The sequence below is a fragment of the Hirundo rustica genome, chromosome Z, assembly GCF_015227805.2.
Source record: "Hirundo rustica isolate bHirRus1 chromosome Z, bHirRus1.pri.v3, whole genome shotgun sequence".
Taxonomy (NCBI): Eukaryota; Metazoa; Chordata; class Aves; order Passeriformes; family Hirundinidae; genus Hirundo; species Hirundo rustica.
In genome coordinates, this window is record NC_053488.1 from 31,874,192 (window position 1) to 31,899,215 (window position 25,024).

Consider the following 25,024-nt stretch of genomic DNA (forward strand, 5'->3'; position numbering starts at 1 on the left):
TTTGGCCTGAAAATCATTGTAACTGACAGCTGGTCTGGCCACTGGGCTGAAAGGTGACAACCCCAGAAGCCAATCTGCAACCAGACCCACAAATGTATAAAATATAAGAAATAAACAGGCTAGAAGAGCTCGGCCTTGGGCTTGGCCTTGGGCTCACTCTCTGAGGAGCAACTCTGCCCTGCAAATCTTATCTCCGTGTGATTGCTTTGAGTGCTGCAATCACACCAGAGAACTTCCACTGGCACAAATCAGAGTTGGGTAATGGGTCAGACCTTCTAAGAACTGGTCAAATGAACTTAGGCAGCAGCCTAGGGCTGCCCATCTTCATGCCCCTTTGCAGTCAGTAAAAACTGCTGCTAGAAGACCACACAGGACTGGAAATTAAAATCTTCAGGTAAGTGCATGGACACTTCAGCCAAAACACAGAAAGCAAAATCCCAAATCAGTATTTTTAAGGCTGAAAACAGAACCAAATATTGTGAGGCAGGTAGTAGCAGAATTACCCCATGTAATAAAGACTTCAGGGTTGTCTGATGGCAACAGCAATAGAACGAAGTCAATCTGATGGCAGATTTTGTGTTCTAACAGGAGCAAAACTACTCTGAAAGAAATACAACCCCTAAAGATCCTCAAATTGCATGGGGCATTACTTGAAGGGACAGCTGGAAGCTCACGATATTCTTTCTCCTGAAGAAGAACTCAGACAGTAAACACATCTGAAATTGAAAACCACTGCTGGTGCTACACCAGGTATAATTTTGAAACCAGCTTTTTTTTTTTTTTTTTTTTTTTTTTTTTTTTTTTTTTTTTTTTTTTTAATAATAAAGTTATCAAAAACTCAAAGCCCTGTGGTACCTGTTTGGAAATCCAGTCTTAAAGCAAAATCAGTATGATAAATTAAAGCCTGAAGGAAAAAGAATGGCTCCTAGTATGTTGCATTTGAAAGCAAGAAGGACACAAGAATTGGGAAAGGCATGCTAAAAAACCAGAAACGGCTATCAAAGTTTGTAAGGAATATCTTTTCAAGCAAGGAAAGGTGATCAGCAAACACAGAGGCAGTCACATAGAGAAAGTAGTTTATCACAGCAATACTGGAGGAGAGCAGGCTTCTCCTGTGGTTGGCAGGAAAAGTTAGGTCAGTCAGCTACACTCCTGCACACAGATAAAAGGAATAATTCTGACATTCCTTCATAAAAGGTTTTATGCTAATGATTAAAAATCACTAAAACAGTTCCTTTTTCCAGACTGATTGCTCTCTATATGTTTGGTAATTGACTCCCTTAAAGGAGGACCACAGATGACTGAATAGCAAAACCTACAGAAACTATATATAGGCTGTTTCATCCCAGGACAAGACATTACATGAGTAAGGTAAGAGGAAGAGAAAGAACAGTTAATCCCACCATGTTGTCTGTGTTGTCTACACTTAGATGTGCAAAAGCTCTCATAAGAGAGGAATTGTAACACAGCTACTTTGGGGGGAGTTCTTAAATTAATTTTGTAAGTTTACTGGAGCTCGCGCGCTGAAAGAAAACAGAGAAACAAACACAAAAGCACCCAGCCAGCTGGTGGTGCAGATCAGATTACAGTATCTCAAAAAATTGTTTCCTCAAGTAGAAGGCAATGAAAAAATATCTTATTTACTTGTAATGCATTAATTTGGTTTATATTGTGTTTTATCGGATTTGTATTCTGTTTCGTGGATTTTCCTTACTCATCTGTAACCTAGCTCTTCCACTCCCACTTCTCCCTGACTGGATGATGTCTTGCCCCTGCCTCTGGGCCCTGCCCCCTGGGGAAAAAGCCCTCCTGGACGGGCAGGGCGGAGCTCTTTCTGGCCCAGAAAGCGATCTGGAAAGATCTCCAGCCAAAGCAGGGCAGGACTGGAGAATAAAGCAATATTTTCCCCCCGGACAAAGAGCAGGTTCTTTCTTTTTCCATCGGCAGTCATCTAGTCTCATGGTGAGGTACCACAACTGGCACCTTACGTGCAGCTTGAAGCCACAAAATGTTCCCAAAAAGCTGGAAGAATCAGTCAGGGAGCACGTGGCCAAGGAATCCCACGCAGAGACAGACCCGTCAGGCTTGGCGTTCACTGTGGAGCCTCCAAAACACAGGATTCTACAGGCCAGGGCTGCAGTTTTCTCCTTTGGACTTAAAAAAAACATCGGAGTGCTGCAAAGAAGCCCCCCCGAATAGCAAGCTGCTTCCAGAGAAAGTGACCACATGTTTGTGGAAAACTAACCCTGGGAACCGAGACTGGAAGCTCTTTTTTGCACCAAAAAGGGTCAGTCTCAGCCAAAATGAGTGATTGGGAAAGAAGAGAAAGGAATGCTGGATTTTCAGTGAGTACCACCTTTGGTTTTTTAAGGGAAAATCTTTTTAAGGGGCATTAAAACCTCACAGAAAAGAGTTTCTCCTTTCACGGAAGGTTTTTGCTTCAGAGTAAACCTTCAAAGTGCTTGCTTTTGGCAGCCTAGGGGAGGGTGGAAAAGGAAACTGTTTCCCCCTTTTTTTTTTTTTTTTTTTTTTTTTCCTCTCTCCAGTGAGTTTTTTCCTTTTGGTTTCTCAGTCACAGATAAAAGGAGACACAGAAACTTAAAAGCTGAGCCAAAAATGGGTGCTAGGCTGTCTATGTCTCAAAGAGCCTAATATCAAATTTTAAGTATCTCAGAGGATGGGAAAACCCATTTTTCCAAGAAGTAATTAAAAAATTTCGTTCGGTGGTTATTTGCTCAATTCCCAGATGTATCATCTGAGCAAATAAGCTCCCCAGAATTTTGTTTTAAAAGAATTGTCTCAATCAAGATCCCCTAATGATAAATAAAAAGCAAATTTTGCTCTTTGGAGCGTGCAGATTCTATTTGCAATGCAAAAACAAAATGAAAAGAAAAGAAAACCAGTTCCTTGTGGACTTTCCCCAGTTTCCTCAGTTTCTGCCTGTCCTGACCCCAAAATCCCTTCCCCAAAATAAAATATTCCTTGAGAAACCCCTAAACTTTCCCCAAAACTCTCTTCTTCCCCAGCTGGTAAATGCTGGGTTAGGTTTACTTTTGCAGGCAGTTCGAGTGCACAAAAACCCCATCTTAGTGAATCCCAAGCTAGTCTTAGTTCGGAAGGGGGGGTCACAAGATGGAGGGGATTCCTTTGTTCCCCAAAATGGCCGAGGCCATGTGCTCTCGAGTCACAAGGAGCTTCTCTCTCTGTCTGTCCCTCCTTCCCACAATCCCTTTTGCAGTGCCTTCCTCTCCCCAGACCCATCCCTCCCTTCGGTGCCACCCCTGGCACCGCCCTCTCCTCTGACTCTGCCCCCTACCCTCAAACCTCCACCCTCCAACTCCACCCCATGTGACTCAACCCTCCAGCCCCTCCCTGCCCCTGGTTCCCACGGTCTCCCTGCCCACAGTCCCGGTTCCCATGCCCCGGGGGAAGGGGGGGGAGGGGGGGGAGCTGGGTACCCAGAAGCAGGAAATTATCCCGGCTTTTCTGCCACCCCTGTCACATACCGACGGTCAAAAAGAGGGGTGCTGTCCACAGTAATTGGGACCCCTTCCCCCAACAAGCGATTCAGGATTTGTGCAAAGCTCAGGCCAAATTTGGAGGTGAAAGTGAATACTTTCACAGCCTTTTAAAAGCAAATCTAGCAGGGAATCCTATTGTTCCCTTTGACCTCTGGCAGCTTTTTTCTGCCCTCCTTTCGTCCACACAGTTTAGGCTTTTGGACTCCACATGGAAAAAAGATTAAAAGATTTACTCCTGGAGCTTTGGCAAAATCCTGAAAAGGCTGTTGATAATAATAATTTGCCAATTCGATTAGAACATCTATGTGGTGACAGTGAATGGGTTGCAGCACTCAAGCAAGCTCAAGAAATTCCTTTAGCTATTTTAAAATGCATTAAAGAGACTGCTTTAAAAGCATTCTTTTCAATCCAGCCCGATGGGTCCTTCCAACCTTAGAGTAAAATAAAGCAGCTTCCATCAGAACCTTTAGTAACATTTGTGGAGCGGTTAACCCGAGCTATCGAGTTACAGGTTAAGAAAGAAGGAGCCCAGGAACAGGTCCTGGAGCAGATGGCTCTGGCCGATGCAGACGAACAGTGCAAGGCAGCTATCCTTGGCCTGTCCACAGAACCGGCTTCAACTTTACATGACATGCTCCAGGTGTGTGCCAGGAAGATTCCCTTCACAAAAGCTCATCAAAACCACAGTTCCAGAGTCAAGCCACCACAAAAAGCTGCTGCTGCAGACACCGTGCCTCCTGTGCCACGGCCATCGCCCAAGAGAGGAACAACGTGTCTCCTGTGCGATCAGGCTGGACACTGGGCATCTCAATGCCCTTTAAAGAAGCAACTTCTGGACTTTTGGGACAATGGGGGTGGGAGGTCTCAAGAGTTCAAAGGGAATTTTTCAAAAAACTAAAATGTCGGTGCTTACTTGCCCAGCGTGCTGACATAAATAGAGCAAATCCAAGGAGGGGGGAGAAAAAACTAAAAAATATAAATGTTAAATTAAATAATCCTGTTATAACCAGTTCTACCTTTCAGCAGAAGTCACCAGATATGACCCTTTCAGATCATGACATGAGCAGACCCTGTCTAACCACAGAATGTCTCCAAAAGCCTTTTAGGTTGCAACTGACAAAATCCTTACACCTAAGTGACACAGACTGGCATTTAGGTTCATTGGATCTACAGGTGCCAGGCTCCTGGCAACATGTTGGCAGTAAGTGTGTCATCCTTGGGGACACCAAGTACACACCGAGAGAGATCGAGATCCTTCCAGGTTTCGTCTCATCAAACCCTAAACAACTAGTTCTCTGGCTGCGCTGTGTCCTCCCACCTTTGTTTCTGCCTAAGGAGCAGATAATAGCTCAGGCAATTCCAGCACCTGACCTGTTCCCTGAAAAAAACAGCACAAGGAACAAACACCTTGAGGTTTGCCCCACACGAGTTATTGGGAGGGATAAACTCATAATAGGGTGTGAGGTCCATCACGGTGAGGAAGTAGTAAACCTCAGAGGAGTTTTGGACACAGGCACGGATATAATGATTGTACCAGAAAGGATGTGGCCCTCACATTGGGAACTGCAAAATGTGGCCGGGCACGTAGAAGGTATAGGGGGAATGAAATGGGCAAAACAATCAAAAGGTGTTGTGCAAATTAAGGGGCCAAACGGACAATTAGCTACACTGCATCCATTTGTTTTAGATTATTCAGAGCCCTTGAGGGGGTGAGACCTGATGGCCCAGTGGAGGGTCACGACTGGCATTCCAGATGCCCCCCTGGTTTTTCAGGCTATGGCCACCGAAGAGCGCCTACCCAGAAACTCAACTGGAAAACTGATTCACCCATCTGGGTAGAGCGGTGGCCGCTCAGTAAAGAAAAACTGAAGGCGCTTCAGGAGCTAGTGGATGAACAGCTAGCTAACGGCCACATTGTGGAAACCACATCTCCATGGAATTCCCCAGTCTTTGTTATAAAAAAGGCAAACAAAGGCAAGTGGCGGCTCCTCCATGATCTCTGTCAAATTAATAATGTCATTGAGGACATGGGTTCTCTCCAACCAGGGATGCCGTCCCCAGCAATGCTCCCCCAAAACTGGAATTTGGCAATTACTGATATCAAAGTTTGTTTTTTCCAGATCCCTCTACACCCTGATGATGCCCCACATTTTGCCTTCTTGGTTCCTACCCTCAACCAAGAAGCCCCGAGGAAAAGATACCACTGGAAGTTTCTTCCCCAAGGGATGAAAAACTCGCCATCTGTTTGTCAGTGGTACCTCTCTTCCCTGCTGTCCCCAGTGCGCGCAGCTGTAGGAGAAGCCAACATCCTGCACTACATGGATGATGTGCTCATGTGTGCCCCGAATGATGACTTATTGTCCCACATGCTTGACCTGACAATCGATTCTTTGGTTGCTGCAGTAGTCAAGCTTCAGGAGGAAAAGATTCAAAGGATGCCGCCTTGGAAGTACCTAGGTCTGGAGATTGGTAAGCGGACCATTGTGCCACAAAAATTGGTTGTCAAAAATAACACCAAGACCTTAGCAGATGTCCAGCAGTTGTGTGGGTCCTTAAATTGGGTAAGACCTTGGCTAGGTCTGACCACTGAAGACCTAGACCCCCTCTTTAACCTTCTAAAAGGGGAAGAGGAGATAAGTTCTCCTAGGACCCTCACCCAAGAGGCAAGAGCAGCCCTAGAAAAGGTACAGGACTGTATGGCCACCAGACAGGCCAACAGGTGCAAATCAGACTTGCCATTCAAATTCATCATTTTAGGCAAATTGCCACACTTGCACGGGATGATTTTTCAGTGGGAAAGAGTGGAAAAATCGAAAAAGGACAAGGACTGTAAGGATCCCCTCTTAATCATAGAGTGGGTTTTCCTCAGTCACCACTGGTCCAGAAGAATGACCAGGCCATAGGAAGTGGTAACAGAATTGATCCGGAAAGCTAGGACCCGGATCAGGGAGTTGGCAGGATGTGATTTTGAGTGTATTCACATCCCAATTGAGATAAACTCAGGCCAAATCACAAAAGCAATGTTGGAGCACCTGATTCATGAAAATGAAGCTTTGTAGTTTGCTCTGGATAGCTGCACAAGTCAAATTTCAATTCATCGGCCTGCTCACAAATTATTTAGAGAACAAATTCAGTTCAAATTATCATTGAAAAGTGTTCGGAGCAGGAGGCCTTTAAAGGCTTTAACCGTTTTTACAGATGCATCTGGAACATCTCATATATCAGTAATAACATGGTAAAATCCTCAAACTCAGCAGTGGGAAAAAGATATTGTCGAGGTGGAAGGATTACCTCAGGTAGCTGAGTTGGCTGCAGTTGTTAGAGCTTTTGAAAAGTTTCCTGAACCATTCAATTTGGTCACAGATTCGGCCTGTGTAGCAGGTGTAGTATCCAGAGCTGAACAAGCTGTACTGAAGTGAGGTCTCCAATTCTGCACTTTTCAACTTGCTCTCAAAACTAGTAAATCTGATCTCCCACCGAGAGCAACAATTTTATGTGATGCATATCAGATCACACACCGATTTACCAGGATTCATAGCCGAGGGCAACAGAAGGGCTGATGCTCTGGCTGTGCCTGTGGAGATGGCCCCACTCCCAAACATCTTTGGACAAGCCAAAATCAGCCATCAGCTTTTTCACCAGAATGCACCAGGCCTTGTCTGCCAGTTCCACCTAACTCGGGAACAGGTTCGGGCAATTGTGTCAATGTGTCCCTCGTGCCAGCAACACGCACTCCCAGCCCTGAGTGCAGGAGCAAACCCCAGGGGATTGAAGAGCTGTGAGGTATGGCAGACAGACGTGACACACATCATGTCCTTTGGTAGGCAAAGGTATGTCCATGTATCTGTAGACACCTTTTCTGGAGGTGTCTATGCCTCTGCCCACGCAGGGGAGAAGTCTAGTGATGCCATGAAGCACCTAATACAGGCTTTCTTCTCCCCAAATCAATAAAAACTGATAATAATACACATCCAAGGAGTTCAGAAGCTTCCTGCAGCAATGGGGAGTAGTGCACAAAACCGGCATCCCCTACTCCCCAACAGGTCAGACCATCGTGGAAAGGACCCACCAAACTCTCAAAAGGGTCCTCAGCCAACATCAGTCTCTAAAACTAGAAACACCCCAAATCCAGTTGTCCAAAGCCTTGTTCACTCTGAACTTTTTAAATTGTATGTTTGTAAGATAAATTGTACGTTTGAAAAATCTTAACCCACCAGTTGTGCACCGTTTCAGAGAAAACTGCCAACTGCAGCTGAAAGCAAAGCCACCGGTAATGGTAAAGGATCCAGCAGCCTGGGAAACAGAGGGTCCTCATGATCTGATCACCTGGGGTCGTGGGCACGCCTACGAGTCCACTCCCTCCGGTCTCAAGTGGGTGCCAGCCAAGTGGGTGAAACATTTCATCCCTAAAACTGCAAAACCACCTGCAGAGGCCCCACAAGTGGCCAGTGCTGCCTGGAGGAGGAGAAAGCGCCAAACCTTCTCCTTATAATTATCATTATTCCTTAACAGTGTTTTTCTAAACAGTTTGCACTGAAAGTCATTTTTCTTCTGCAACTTTAAAGGTACTCAAAGTCTGAACTTTGAGCATCTCCTCGAACCAAGCCTTCCTTCTTAATTTAATAAGGGGAAATGTTGTAATGCATTAATTTGGTTTATATTGTGTTTTATCGGATTTGTATTCTGTTTTGTGGTTTTTCCTTACTCATCTGTAACCTAGCTCCTCCACTCCCACTTCTCCCTGATTGGATGATGTCTTGCCCCTGCCTCTGGGCCCTGCCCCCTGGGGAAAAAGCCCCCGGATGCGCGGGGCCGAGCTCTCTCTGGCCCAGAAAGCGATCGGGGAAGATCTCCAGCCAAAGGAGGAGGAGGATTGGAGAATAAAGCAATATTTTCCCCCTGGACAAAGAGCAGGTTCTTTCTTTTGCCATCGGCGGTCGTCTAGTCTCGTGGTGAGGTACCACATTTACTGCAACCTCAAAATAAAGCTTCATCAAGTAAGGTAAACATGCTGTATTTGCACTACAGATTATTTGGCAAGGAATACATCCAAGATGAAGATTATTTCTTCAGCAAGCCTGAATATTTTCTACTCTTTGTAGGGGAAAGGTACAATAAAGATAAATAGAAGAAAAGCCTCAAGAACTGTGAAGGAATATACATGCAAGTTACAAAACTTATTCAAAAGACTATATGCAGTAAATACACACAGGTCCAGAACTGAATACACAGATGTTTGGGCTATACTCACCGGGTTGGAATGGGCTGAAACTGTGCTAGCAGCAGATGGAGACCGGGAAACTACAGGACTGATGAGCTGAGGAAAAGTGCCTCTAGCCACCACTAGCTGGACATTATCTTTTGCTGTCTGCAAAATGCTGATAGCCTGTTGATGTGTAATTGTCTGATCAAGGGCTTGTCCATTAATAGCAAGGATCTGATCTGCTTCCTTCAGCTTTCCATCCCTGTCACATAGGTGCAAACAGGAAGGGGGATGACAAAACAAACAAATAAGAAAAATCTAGGAAACATTACCACAGAAATGGCAATATTTTGACAACTTTCCAAGATTTTTAATAACCTGGTCTCTATTCCCCCCACTTTTTTAATCCTCCTTGCAGTTTTGCTAAAAGGAGATGATGTGGCACCCTGGTGATCACTCCCATTGAAGCAAATCCCACTGCTACTTTCCCCTGGCTACTAGCCCCTAACCAGCTTTCTTCTCCCCGAACCCCATGTGAGTCCAAGCATATTAATCTCAGTCGCTCCCAGCCACAGCCGACGAACTTATGTTCATCCTTGACTTTGAGCCTTCTGCTTTACAGAACAAGTGCCCCACTTTGTTCAATGCACCCATTCTGAATATTCATCAAACCATGGAGTAGAACATACTTTCATCAAGTTATTGCAGAAACAAATTTTGTTTTGCTGAAAAGCAAGGCAGGGGAAAAAGGAAAAGAATAAATGAAAAAAAGGACAAAGAAAGGAACCAAACAAAAATGGTAAAATAGATCCTTTTTATATAAGGGGGGAAAAGCCCTGAACAAATTTTTAAAAAATCTCTTCACTTTCTGACAAAGGAAACATCACTGTAAAGTATCATACTGAGTCCTTCCTCAGATGTACTCCAGAGCAAGCATATGAAGTCTACACAGTTGAATTACCTTCTTTTTCCTCCACCATTTCTTCACATCACAAAGTGGCAATGCTTTGATAACAAAGGGCAGCAAGGAAAACAACAATCTCTATTACACCAGCCTTTGTGAGCACCTACACTGCAGAAACCCAGGTAGAGCACTCAGAAAAAAGACTATTTAATGTCAACCCATAGTATTTCACTGATGACTTTGAACTGTTTTCTGGAGTGCTCTCAAAGACTTATCACTGCCAGAGCCTTTCTCATTTATAAGCCCTGTAACAGTTGTTGAATGCTCTTTTTCTTGACAGTGAATTGGGCAGGGCCTGATTCAGTTAAGATAGGTCTCACCTCCAAGCAGTAAGTGAAGTAAAAGCAAATACCTGTCAAATGGGAAAGAAACAAACAAACAGAAAAAAACCAAACCTCACTGAAACCAAAATAAAAACAGAGAAAGTGGAAATTAGGCAGATTAAAAAATATTGTAGATATATAAAGCATGCCACATTTTTGAACTGATTAACTACAATTAACTCTGTATACCATGTTCTCATCTCTCTTACCCATGTTCTTATCAGACTTAGAGCGTTCAGATCATAAATAATCAAAAAATATCTCCCTAAAGCACAATGAGAAACAATACCAACATGACTCAGCCTCTCCACAAAACAGAGTTCACAGCAAAGCAGCTTGGGCCAGGATTTTGAGCAGTAACACACTTTACCAGTCTGCAGTGAACCAGTACTGCTGCCACTTACCATAGAGTTTGTTTGTTCCCTTGCGCACTTCTCTCAACATTAGTTGTGAAATCCGACTTTAAGTCTAAAGCATATTTTCAGCAAGCTATCATTATTGCTGAGCTTCTGTAATGTCACCTGAGTATCTCTGTGAATATTCCTCACTTTAGCTCAAGACTTCCTTGACTTTAAAACTCAGTTTCACACCTGCTCAATGAGACCCTCCGCACAAAAACAGTGGCAGGTACAGCTGACTTTTTTGCATTAAATTGTTCTTCAGTGCATTTAACATTGGCAAAATACATATTTCCACTTTAAATGACATGATACAGAAAAGTAGCTTCCTCTTTTTCCCTATTTAAAAACCCCAGGGAAAAGACATTTGTCTTTCTATAACTTAAGAACAGTTCATACAATGCCTGTTCCAACTTTACATAAATTGTGGCAAGTAATTTTGCATCTGCAATGACACTCAGAATATGAAGTGAGAAAACATGCCCTTGTACAAAATAACAGCAGTAACACAACTGAACTGCAGTGTCACATTAACACTTTGCATAGTAAAATATCCAGTAGTAATATTACCTATGTGCCACACTTCCCTCCTGGATTTCTTGCACAAATATTCCTAGTTCTCCCCTGTTTTCACTCTTGAGTCCCACAACACTGAAGCCCAGACCACCACTTAGAGGTTTAATAAGGTCAATTGTCTCAACAAGACGACCCTGTTCAGCAGAAGTTTAAAAAAAAAAAAAAAAGGTACAAATATTAAAAGTTTAAAAATTAGCAAAAGCAGTAATCATAAATGTAGGAAACGACCTGGAAATTAATTTCTAATGACAACTAGAGCTGGGCAAGACTATACAAGGTAATAACTGAAACATAGTTGCTCATTTCCAGTTTCTTGCTATCATACAGAAAATATTTGAGAAATAAATATTATTACAGCCCAGAAGAGGAAATCAGGGAACAAAAGATAAATATACTGAGTTTTGGTTTAGATAACTGCAGAAGAGTATGTATCTACTTTAGAGGGTACAGGACAGCTTTCAAGCAAAAACAGAAAAAGAGGCTGAATTTCAGAAAGATGGAAAAAAGTTGGACTATGCAAAATGGCTCTCCCGAACATCATTAGACTTTTCCTATTCTGCTCTATTACAGATTAAATAGATAAATCCTAGAATATATGCCTGGGCATTCCCAGCTCCAGTCACTGAAGGGACTCGCGCACCATTTTTGCCTACTACAGGAAGGTAGTAAGACTACAGAACAATGCACACTGAGGTCAAAATTTTCCATTTTATTTCCAAGAAAGTCATAGAACTAGATTTTTTTAATTAAGCATACAAGAGCATGCTTTGACAAAGTATCTCCTTCAGCCATACAGTTCTATAATGAGCATGCAAAAATAATGGCATGCTCATCTGTAATACACACACTGGTCAGCTAAGAACAGCAGCTCATAAGTGACTATGTCAAGGCTAGTTTTTCAACTGCTTTCTCATTTTCTAATTGTTTCTCGAACTAAAAGGTTACTTTTATTTTATACAGGAAGTGATACTGTGGTTTGTGTAGTAACTCAATTGCTTTTAAATAAACATACATGTATCTTAAACTTCATATAATCAATAATCCATATTTTGTGGTTATTATATGACAGGGTTACCTGGGACATGTTTCTGATCAGCTGTTCAAAGTCATCACTAGGGAATTTCCCATTATTCTGAGGAGTAATGGATCTCATTGATACTTCTAACACATCAGCTGGGCTACCATTTTGCTGAGCCAACAAATAAGACTCATTAAGTGGCAAGGACCCCACATTCACACCATGATGGAGAAGCTGAGGTAATTCACCACTGGAATGTATGGAAGGTGAAATATTTACCTGTAAAAGATTGAAAGTAACACGGATTTATAGACACAGCAGAAATCATATTGTTAGGTAAGAACATTATCATAAGCCAAATGATCATCAGAAGTACTTGAAATTCCAATTTGTAATTTTAAACAGACATTTTAAGGAGAAAAGTTTCCGTCAATATTTATACTCAGTGTAAAGTTGTGAACTACAAGCATAAAACACACACTAAAAAAAAAAATATTAGAACAACCTAAAATTATTTTCCATACTCTGTCTAAAATTCACTTGCTCCCAGCACCATAGCATTTTGAAGTATTCCATCACCACATTAGAGATAACAACGAAAAAATTTTTTCTACATTATCAGTACTCATGGAAACAAAAACCAAACAAAAAGCAAAGAAACAATAACCCAAACCAAACAAAAAAGTTATCTGTTATTTTACAATTAAAAAAAAAGACTATGTACATATTGATGAAAAAAAATAAGTAAATCTCACAGCCTACATAGAGAACAAATTTCACTGGTCAGGGTTTCCACATCACGATATACTACAGCGACCAATGTGACTATCTGCATGAGCTAGGATTAAATACAAGATTACTGAACAAGTCTAAACCCACCAGGCTAATATGAAAGTCATAATCACACATTTACATAGACAGACTTAATAATCCACTTTTCTTAGAACAGAAAAGAAAGTAAGAAAATTCTCTGTTTTGCACAGCCATAGTAAATCACCAGTTTTCAAGCTGATCTGTGCCAAACAGTCTAATGAATGGCTGCTGGTGACAGAAAACTCAGGTGATGCAGAAACCCTCATTTGACTTTTGTCCCACTTACCTGTTGACTATCAATTGGTGCTTTACTCCAGACAAATTTGCTTCCTACTTGCCTGGCACATTAACTATTATATTGCAATTTCAAACATTTTTCATAGTTTTTACAGTGCACACTTTCTAGCATTCTGAATCACAATACAGAAGTCTGTTCCCCTTCCTTAAAGTCATATCTTAAACTTTAAGTATCAATAAAAATTTCAAAACAATTGACATTATCTAAAATGTCTAGAGCACCAGACTCAATTGTTCAAGCATGTTATGTCTATTAGGTTTATCATATCAGTCCTCCAACAGTCCAGTTAATAAAAAGTATTGTTTTCCATCATACAATTTCATCTCATCTTAGTGTTTTAGGAAAATGCAATAAAACAAATGTAATTTGTCAAACAAATTCTGTGGCTTGGAAGGCCCTCAAATTAAAGAAAAAATACCACAAGGTAGCACTAGAAAGAAAAGTTCTGAAGAGCATTTCTAAACCTGCTCTGACACAAAAAACTGTAAAGAAGAAAATTTGGATGTTTGGAACTCAGTGATTTTTATTGATAATGTTCTTTATGCATACTTGTGAGGAATCATTTAGGTTATGTTTCAAACAAATTGTAATCCCTAAAATATACACATATGCAGTTTTTTTAACCACATAAATTTGTGTTGGCAAGCTTGTAAGCCACAGGTAAACAAGCTTTGTTTCACAGTTCATTACATGGAACAACACCCAGAGACATAATCAAATTCTACTCTTCTGGTAATATAAGACTACCCCTTATATTATATGAATGGATTTGAAACTAGTAAAGTCTATGACATACTTCTGTTTCTTACCTGCATAAGGCCATATAATAGGATAATTCATGTCCACCTTAAAAATATTATCCATTTCAAGGTATAAAATTGTATAACTGAACTTGGTCAATTATGTGCTTTATTTCTTATTCTCCTTCACCTTCAAATAAATCTTCTTAAAGAGCCTGTTGTTATCCATCTTCCCACAAAAAATGGTCATTGGTGAAATCATTAATCCTAGGAGTATCTAACAGTACTGCAATTAACCATTAGTAACTGATTCTACTAAAAATATTTTTATAGCAATATGAAGCAGCCTGAGAGTATATGAGATGCACACCTGAACTACCTTTCATGTGCACCAAAGGCCATAGTTTACAGTTCTGATATTCACAAATGTTAGCAAGTCATAGATTCAAGTTCATTTTCTAAATTGCAGTGCTCATTGCAGAAAATAGCACTGAACTACCCTTTCTGCCGAAGGTTGCCATCCTCGGAGCACTCTTGGTAAAAGCAGTCCCTACAGAACTAATCACCTGCTTTGGCATAGCCAGCAAAGTTAGCCTAAACAAAAAACAGAATCGTCTGAGTAAAACCTACCAATTTTATCCAATGTAAATCAGTGAGAGCTCACTAAGCTACTTTGGAGCAGCTTTTGGAGTGTTAACTTCAAACTAAGTGAGCCAGGCTCAGCAGCTGAGCATGATAACCATGTCAGTCAGTATGATTACTACTAGAGAAAGAATACATTAAAGGTCTGCAATTTCATTTAGCACCATTCTAACTGCATTATTCTGTCCTGGGGCCTTTTTACTGTGGTAGGAGCTTCTGGATGTTTCATGTTTCAGGGTGACAGAAGGGAAGAGTCCTTGGTATTACTGATAGTCTTATAAAACCCAACTCTGTGTGAATTTCCCACTTTAAGTAGAGTGCATAGTCATTTTCTAAGACAAAAAAAAAAAAAATATAAATTAAGGAAAATTCTGTAATACTGCTAAAAAAAAAATTTGCAGCCATGTACAGAAAGCTAGAACACCTTCTACTTTACAGTGAATGAGCCATGCAGGCAAAAAAGGAAACAGAATTTTATGTCTCAGAAACTGACTGTAGGTGAGAATCTACTGCTTTAAATTTATTCCATGTTACCCCACAGTGTTTCAGACTGCTAATGCAGAGACAATCCCAGTTTGTGAAACCTCTCTCTGCATAAAAAGCCTATGTCTTTCATGTATCTAGAGTACTTTACACACAAATATGTAGGGAGCAGATTGCACTAGAAAAATCATGCACAAAAATCTACATCAAACCACAATAATTAAAATTATGGCAGTTTTAGAATAGCAGGAATGGTATAAACGGTGTTTGCATTATGATACTGTTTTTCTCTACTATACAATAGAAGACTCTCTGTATGCATAATCACCAAAGAATAAATGGAACCACACATCAAAATTAAAAGGGTTTAGAGTATGATACATTGCCCTTATGGATAGTATCACATGCCTAATCTGAATCCAAAATACTTCTTGTACCACTCAGTCTTGTACTATGATTTAAGTACGTTCTCCTAGTACTACTGAACAGTGGATTGATTGCTTTAGGCAGCTCATTGCACTGTTTGCAATGTTCTAAGATCAGAGTAGCCATAATGGGCACTTTAACTTTCACCTGAGCATCTGCCCAATCTCACCATGCTTTTCTCCACTCAAGTTTGAAGGACTTCTTCCAAAAAGATAAGGCAATATCCTTAGGGAATTATGGTTTTCTCCCTGCTAGAGAATTTGCACATTCTCATGCTGAAATAGAGGTAGGTATAGCCCAATTAATTTTTTTTTATTTTTTCCATGGTATGTTTTCACTTACCAGGTCCTGTTCAAACTGGAAATACAGTGACCACTTTCTCTGTTTGAAATTTCATCCTTTCTTCATAGTTTTGTGAGCTGGGGCATCATTGGAGACATATAAGAATTGACTAACTTCTCCTATACCTTCTGCCTTTCAAAGCAAAAGGATGGAAGTTGTTCATATTTTTTTAATATCCATAACTTAGTAACAACTCTACTGTTCTGGAAACACGGGATTATATTTGTTTGCATGATGATTAAAATACCACTGAAAAGAAGTCTTGTATACTTTTCCTTAGGAGGAAAAAGAAAAAATAACCCTCCAATTCACACTAGCTTAACTAGAATTTTAAAAGCTTCTCCTCAAAATTTCTTAACAACAGCACAACTACAACACAGTATTATTGAACACAGTCACATCAAGAGCAGCTGACACCAACATCTCATTTTCATCACATCTTTTTAAACAAACACAGCTCATGTTTAATGAACGATGTACTTAGTGCATGAAGCCAACCTCACGTCATCTGACCTCTGAAACTCCAAGACAAAATAAACTCAAAAAAATGTCAAACTGAGTAAATGTTAACAGAGTAAAGTTTTGTGTATGTGTGTCCGTAAAAACCTCACATTTCACATCGCTTCTGAAACAAGGTTACACCTTAAAAACTGTAAAAGCATTCAGAGTTACATTTGCAGTAGTACTTAAGGTAGAAATTCAGAATTTTGAGACAAATTATAAGCAGAAATGTGATGATCACTATCTTCCATGTGACCCCCAAAATCCAAGTTTATAGCATAGAGAATAACTGCTATTGTCCTAGGTTACAATGTAAGATGTGCCCAAAATATGTATTCTATCACCATCTACATGAGCTGTTGAAGATAGGTTGGGCAGTGTTTCCCCTGCCCCCTCCCTCCAGACTATCTTCTGTTAATGGCCCACCAATGCCCTGCTGCATGACTCATAGATAACTCCCTCCAGGAGCTATCTCTGTTTAATGGGCAATCAAGGACCCATTGCAAGACTGATAAAATGATATCAGCCCACTGTGAGATGCTCCGCCCAGGGGGAGGAGCCAAGCATTCCCACCTGGATATAATCTGGGATTTGGGACAGCACAGGTAGCCTTACCCACTGGATTCCCACAGGACAAGCGCTACCAGATCTTTCTACAGGATCACTGCTTCAACAAGTCTAGACTTCATCTGGACTGCTACCACCACGGTTTCAGGTTGTATTCTGACTCTGTCAGTGATAATTTGTACTATTGCATGTGTTTCGTTTTATTTTATTTTATTTTACCTTTTTTTTTTTTTTTTCTCTCCTATTAAATTGTTTTTTCTGACTTGGAGTCTCTCACTGGTTCTGCCTTCAAGCCAGCACATATATTTTGGTGCCCAATGTGGGGCAGGAGGTACTGAGAAAAGTGAGAATTACAATTCTGTAGTGAGAAAAAAAACAGCTCTCTGCTATGATGCTCAACATGCTTTCATGTATCTTAGACCTAGCTCTCTAAATTTTCCCGCACATGGGGCAGTATCTGCTGGTCTTAATGCTCATGTGTAGACCAGGGTATGGTACCAAAATTGCTTTATTGGTCTATTATGTTTATTGTATGATAACCCCTGAGGCAATGAACATCATTCGGAATATATACTCTATTTTGTTTTCTTGTCCTGGTCTAGAGTGCTACATCTGGGCTCTCAACGATCGCACCCAGCCCCTGTGGGGAGGGGTAGAAAATGATTTTTGCAGTCTTTTAGGCCTAGCACAGCAGTTTTCGAAAGTATTGGGTTCTCTCTAGGTGCCAAGGACAACATAATATTTTTGTTAGTTCTGCATTGTCTTCTCTGCATGGCCTGCACCATGCTTAGAAATCAAACACTACATGGGGTAGTGCAGCGTCTCCTTGAGGAAGAGGGAAAAAGAAATAAATGCAAAACAACAGCATCCGTGTCTACACAAACTGTCGTAGAGGAAACAGGAACCGCATCTACACAGACGGTCACAGAGAAGAAAGGAACCAAAAACAAAGCAACAGTGTCAGTGTCTACACCAGCTGTCACAGAGGAGAAAGAAACCAAAGCTGCCATCAGCATCTCCACACAAATCGTCACTGAAGCAGAACAACCTAAACCAGTGGCAGTTGCCCCCATTCAGAAGAAATCAAAGAGCAAATCAATCCGCATAGTGACTGATGAGGATGTGGCAGGACCTTCGCAGCCAGCAGAAGAGACAGAGCCAGAGATCATCACCCGCTCTCTATCCCTGGGTGAACTGCGTGACCTGCGGAGGGAATTCACCCGCCAGACAAACGAGTCCATCCTGACCTGGCTGCTCCGCATCTGGGACGCTGCAGCCAATGACACCATTCTGGATGGAAGTGAGGCCAAGTAACTGGGATCGCTGTCCCGGGATGTGGTCGTTGACCAGGGGATCGGGAGAACCCAACAAACTCTCAGCCTCTGGTGGTGACTGCTAACAAGTGTGAGGGACAGATACCTTTGTAAAGAAGACCTCCAGATGCACCAAGGAAAATGGAGCACAATGGAACAAGGTATCCGATGCCTGAGGGAATTGGCTGTGCTGGAGATAATTTTCTCAGAAGATGAGAGATTTCCTAAAAGCCCAGATGATGTCCAGTGCACATCGCAGATGTGGTTGAGATTTGCATGGCTTGGACCAGAGATGTACCCCGTTACCTGGCAACGCTACAATGGAGGGAAGGTGAGGACAAGGTGGGCATCTTGGTCAATAAACTAAGAATTTATGAGGACACTGTCATCGGCCCATTCCATATCCATGTCTCATCTGTGGAAAAAAGGCTGGCTGAGCAAGTCCGGAGCTTGATTGAAGAGGGCCATCAGAAACTGAAAAAGGAACTGAAGGAAGAAATTTGCCACATCTCGCCAGAAACAACAAGAGTCTCTGCCATTAGGAGCAGGTGTCCGCCAGCCAGGGAGAGAGGATACACTCCACAGGGTAACCTCTGGTCTTTTCTTCGGGAGCATGGAGAAGACATGAGGAAGCAGGATGGAAAACCCACCTCCTCCTTAGCAGCCCGGGTACATGAACTGAAGAGAGAGACACCTACCACAAAGAGCTCATCTAGAGTCAACGCTGCTCCAGTCTCTCAGGCACAGAACTCCAGACAGTATAGGATGATATGAGTGATCCTCTTGAAGGGACCTCAGGAACATATTTACAGGAAGAGAGCAACATGTACCATGGCCAGGAACGAGGGGGCCCTGCCTCTAGCCAGGTAGAGGAAAGGGACAATCGGATCTATTGGACTGTGTGGATCCAATGGCCTGGCACATCTGACCCACAAAAATATACAGCTTTGGTTGACACTGGTGCCCAATGTATCCTGATGCCTTCAAGGTATGTGGGAACAGAATCCATTTCTATTTCTGGGGTGACAGGAGGGTCCCAGCAGCTGAGAGTATTGGAGGCCGAAGTGATTTTAACCAGGAATGGGTGGCAAAAACACCCCATCGTGACTGGCCCAGAGGCCCCATGCATCCTCAGCATAGAGTATCTCAGAAATGGATATTTCAAAGACCCAAAAGGATATCGTTGGGATTTTGGGATAGCTGCTGTAGAGACAGAAGACATCAGACAACTGAATACCTTACCTGGTCTCTCAGACAACCCCTCTGCAATGGGACTGCTGAGAGTTGAAGAACAACAGGTACCAATCACCACAGCAACGGTACACCGTCGGCAATACCACACCGACAGAGACTCTGTGATTCCTATCCATGAGATGATTTGTAAACTGGAGAGCCAAGGGTTGGTCAGCAAGGCTCATTCACCTTTCAACAGCCCAATATGGCCAGTGCATAAGTCCAGTGGAGAATGGAGACTGATGGTGGATTACTGTGCTCTGAATGAAGTCACCCCACCACTAAGTGCTGCTGTGCCAGACATGCTGGAGCTTCAGTACGAGCTGGAGCAAAGGCAGCAAAGTGGTACGTGACCATTGATATTGCCAATGCCTTCTTCTCCATTCCTTTGGCAGCAGAGTGCAGGGCCCAGTTTGCCTTCACCTGGAAGGGCGTACAGTACACCTGGAACCGACAGCCCCAGGGTTGGAAACACAGCCCCACCATCTGTCATGGACTGATCCAGACTGCACTGGAAAAGGGTGAGCCTCCAGAACATCTACAGTACATCAATGACTTCATCATATGGGGGAACACAGGAGGGGAAGTCTTTGAGAAAGGAGAGAAGATTATCCAGATTCTGCTGAAAGCTGGTTTTGCCATTAAGCAAAATAAGCTTAAGGACCAGCTCAAGAAATCCAGTTTCTGGGAGTCAAGTGGCAAGATGGATGTCACCAGATCCCCACAGAAGTAATCAACAAGATCACCGCAACGTCTCCACCTACCAACAAAAAGGAAACACAAGCTTTCCTAGGCACCATAGGCTTTTGGAGAATGCACATTCCCAAGTCTAGTCAGATTGTGAGCCCTCTCTGCCTGGTCACCCGCAAGAAGAATGATTTCCAGTGGGACCCTGAACAGCAACAAGCCTTTGCCCAGATCAAGCAGGAGATCGCTCATGCGGCAGCCCTTGGCCCAGTGAGGACGGGACCAGAGATGATGAAAGTGCTCTACTCTGCAGCTGGGAACAATGGCCTGTCCTGGAGCCTTTGGCAGAAGGTGCCTGGGGAGACTCAGGGCCGACTACTGGGATTCTGGAGCTGAAGCTACAGAGGATCCAAAGCCAACTACACTCCCACAGAGAAGGAAATCTTAGCCTCCTATGAAGGAGTTCAAGCTGCCTCAGAAGTAATTGGCACTGAAACGCAGCTGCTTTTGGCACCCCAACTACCGGTGCTGGGGTGGATGTTCAAGGGAAAGGTTCCTTCCACGCATCACGCCACCAACACCACATGGAGCAAATGGATTGCCCTCATCACACAGCATGCCCATATTGGAAAGCCCAAACCACCCTCGGATTCTGGAAATTATAACTAACGGGCCTGAAGGTGAGACTTTTGGATTATCTTCTGAAGAAGAGGAGGAACAAGTGACACGTGCCGAGGAAGCCCCACCATATAACGAGCTACCGGAGGCTGAAAGACAACATGTCCTCTTCACTGATGGTTCCTGCCGAATTGTAGGCACTAACCGGAAATGGAAAGCTGCAGTCTGGAGCCCCACACGACGAGTTGCACAAGTTACCGAGGGACAAGGTGGATCAAGTCAGGTTGCATAACTTAAAAGCCATCCAGCTGGCTTTGGATATTGCCAAATGAGAGAAGTGGCCAAGACTCTATCTCTACACCGCCTCGTGGATGGTAGCAAATGCTCTGTGGGGATGGCTGAATTGCTGGAAAAAGGCCAACTGGCAACGCAGAGGGAAACCCATCTGGGCTGCTGAGATTTGGCAGGACATCGCTGCCTGAGTAGAGAAGCTAACCGTGAAGGTTCGACATGTGGATGCACATGTGTCCAAGGGTCGGGCTAATGAAGAGCATCACAACAATGAGCAGGTGGACAAAGATGCCAAAGTGAAAGTATCACAGGTGGATCTAGACTGGCAGCACAAGGTAGAAGTATTCCTAGCCCGTTGGGCCTATGATGCATCTGGTCATCAGGGGAGAGATGCAACATACCGATGGGGCTGTGACCGAGGGATGGACCTTACTATGGACAACATCTCACAGTTCATCCACAACTGTGAGACCTGCACTGCAATCAAACAGGCCAAGTGGGTAAAGCCTCTGTGGTACGGTGGACGATGGTTGAAGTACAGGTAGGGGGAAGCCCAGAAGATTGACTACATCACCCTTCCCCAAAAAAGGCCAGCTGCAACAGCAATCACACTGGAAGTGAGGAAATGCAAGCCAGAGAACATTCAAGTACAACAGCAGGGAAAGGCCCATATCTCCCAGAAACTGGCACCAGCACCACTCTGCTGACTGCACTTTTATGACTCCATCATCACATTAGATGAAGATCCCAAATTAGCATTTCTTGTGATCACTTCATTTAAAAAAGGAAGCAGTATTGTTTCCAAAAAGGGATCATCTCTAGTTGTGCATAATACAGCATTAACACTGTAAAGTGTTCACAGGCAATAAGAAAAGACAGTTTCTCACTTCTTCCCTAAATCCTCTTGCACTGACGCCCAGCTACCACCCACCACTATACTGTGAAGGAACAACTATGGTCAAACTCACAACTAAAAATGAAAAAAAAAACAAAACAACCACACCAGCAGAAAGAAACAAATGACGAAAAACCCCACAAACAAACCAAATAAACAAAGGCAAAGTAACTAATAAAAACAAACAAACAAACAAACAAAAACCCAAACAACATAAAAACCCCAACCAAACAAAACAAACCACAAAACAAACCCCAAACCTGAGAAATGCAACCATGCCATTTGAGCCAACCACCAGACATTTTCTTCTGGCAGAGCTCTGAGTGGGAAGAAGGCAGGAGGAGGTGGGGAGGAGGTGAACAACTGAGAGACAAAAAGGAATGGAAGAGAAGCAGGATACAAATGCTAGCATGGTCTTACCATTCTCTTTAAATTATCTTATAAAGAAAATAAAATATTATTAAAACATTTAAAACACCATAAACTTGATTTTTCTTCTCTGTCTCTGCCTTATCTTTAAACAAGTCTGCTCTTCAACCTGAGAAAACAAGCACGAACTGAAGAACAAGGACAGAAAGAGGCAGGAAAAAAATGGTTCCTTCAGAGCTCCCCAGCTCAAGAGATCTGTGAAATCAGATCAGTAAAAAAACATCCCTTTGTTGTGCCTAGACTTTTCCACTTCAGTTAACTTCACAATGACAGTTTAAACAAACAAACAAACAAACAAACAAACAAAACACAAACAAACAAACAAAAAAAACCCCACAAAGTACTTTAAAGCCTACACATAAGAACCAAGGCACCAAACTTGCTGACTTGACTTTAGCACCATACCTCAAGATAAAGCAATATACCACTCAATCCACACACTGCACAAATAGAGGGCAGGACTTCCATTATCATCTCTATGCCTTCCAGACACAGTGCCTCAAGCCAGGAATACATCCTTAACTTGAAATTTATTGATGACCCTACAGGCGCACAATGAATTCTCACTGGTTGACCTACTTCTGCTGAGATACTTGCAAGGAATCTGTTTGACTTGTAAAGTAAACTGGCATTCTGATTTCTCTGTTCCCATCTCCTCTTTAAAACTACACTGTCCTAAAAGATGACATCCCTGAGAATTTTGCAGCAGTCTTGTTATCTTTAAAAACTCATTAAAAACATAGGAGCAGTTAAGCAGACTGTCACACTTCACCTCTAAAAGAATCAAATCTCCATTCAACTGTCAATGCAGCTCGTCATTAAAAATAAAAATAAAAATAATAGCAATCTTAGTCTCCAGTGGGTAGAAGCTGCAACATCTTGTCATGGCACAACTCAGCATTTGTCATCCTATCTCAAACACGACTCTGACTGCAACTGTTGGGAAACAACTGGTCTTCCTATTCTGGCACAGCTTGACCAAAAAACCTGGTCACTACTTACATGCCTTGCAGATTTCATCAACCTGCAGCTTAAGAGCTTCAAGAGCACAGTACCCTAACAGTTGTAAAAAGGGTGTCCTTGAGCAGTGTCCTCAAACACGAACCTTTGAAAATAAAAGTTTATTTAACATAACTGCCTCTTTCATGCTTTTATTCTTTTTCCTATTTCAGTACATTTGTAAATATTTAAATAGCACAAAATAAAAACAAATAATCTCATGTTATATTGCAGGGAAGAAATTCTACAGAAAAATACAGGATAAAGAACTGACACAAATCTCTGAGTGCTGGAAACATATATATAGACATGTGTAAGTATTCATATAAGCACTCATAAAAAAAGGGAATTCACATCCAAATAGCTCTCCTGAGAGCTATTTGGACAGGGCACATACTATGTAACATGCACAGATCACTAGTAACTTTACAGTCAGGACAGAAAGTGAAGTTATTATTTGCTTTTTTAAAAAAGACATGCCTTAAATTACCCATCCTAGTATCTCCTGCTTCATTTTTCTCATTTAGGCAACTGTATTTAAAAATACAGCCATCCTTTAACTTCACAGCTAATGTTCAGAAGTGAAAATTTAAATTTCCATTTTACCAAACTTTTATTAATGTTTCAGGCATACTTTGATTTTTCACTACATATTCCCAGGGTCTTCACCACATAATTCACATCATTTCTGGATGTCATTGTTAAATTCTGATTTTCAAATAGCAATGCAGACAAGCCCTCAGGAGGGTATTTTTTCCTGAGATTTTTTTTTAAATTACTCCAATGTCATCAAGTCTCTAAATACTAAACACACAAAATCTGAAAAACATCATGATGAATACAACACATATACCATTCTAATTTATTTCTTGTCTGTGCAAAATAGCACCAAGATGATCCACAGGAAGCAATTAAGAGCCACAGTGCATTCTTCTGCCACACAGCTGAAGTACTGTGAGGACTGTGAGGAATCCTCCTCATCACAGTCTGGTCAGAGACCAGATGGGGCTTCACACTGATGATAAGGTCCATATGCAGAGTCTGCTCCCTTCCACTTCAGCAATTCTGCATACCAGACAGAGCTGCCCATCTTGCAGGAGTTAACAGGAAAAACGATTTGCAAAGCCAGATACATAGTTTAGTCCTAATTCAGTTATTGAACTATTTCTATATTCTTCAAATTCTTATTTTGCTGACAAGAAAATTATAGCAACAAATAAAGTCAATATAGCCAAGTTGCTGACCCTTTTCTCAAGCTGATTGAAAACATTCAGAAAATTAATACTTAATACCCTGAGCAAGCAAAAAAGAGGCAGGAGCTCTGGCTTTTCTTTGATCTTTTATTCCTATACAAAGCACAAAATAGATCTTCATATCCTCCCGAAGTCAACTCTTCCACAGCATTTTAGCAGGGTAAGACACAAAAGAGCAATAAAAGGCTCCAAGGGAAAAAAGTCCTAGACTTAATGGAAAACAAGCTCCTTTTGAAGGGCAGAGAAAGAAAGCTTTATGTTAACCCCCCTCCCACACCACCATTTCCCCACCCTGCACATCTTAAGTAATGAGGATATACACAAAAATCACATACAAAAAATACAGCCTCAACAAAGCCCCAGAAAGTCAGTGGGGTATGTCTTTGAAGCTTTGGATCATATGTTTAGTTTAAGCTATTTCACTGTTCAACAAGCAGAAACACACACATCTTTGCACTACCTTAGCAAGTTCCCCCTTGCACTTGCAAGAC

The 25,024-nt window shown here is 42.0% G+C and overlaps 1 protein-coding gene across 15 annotated transcripts in view; it reads right to left on the bottom strand.

The window, feature by feature from the left end:
• MPDZ (multiple PDZ domain crumbs cell polarity complex component) overlaps nucleotides 1–25,024 on the bottom strand; it is a 111,648-nt gene that overhangs the window by 77,180 nt on the left and 9,444 nt on the right. For 14 of the 15 annotated variants that reach the window (XM_040089525.2, XM_040089524.2, XM_040089526.2 and 11 more), the window contains exons 5-7: nucleotides 12,061–12,282; nucleotides 10,980–11,119; nucleotides 8,773–8,986 (exon numbers count right to left, since the gene is read on the bottom strand). In XM_040089525.2, coding sequence (XP_039945459.1) covers nucleotides 8,773–8,986; nucleotides 10,980–11,119; nucleotides 12,061–12,282 — 576 coding nt within the window. The remainder of the gene's footprint in view (nucleotides 1–8,772; nucleotides 8,987–10,979; nucleotides 11,120–12,060; nucleotides 12,283–25,024) is intronic. The other variant, XM_058423995.1, reaches the window with a different exon arrangement.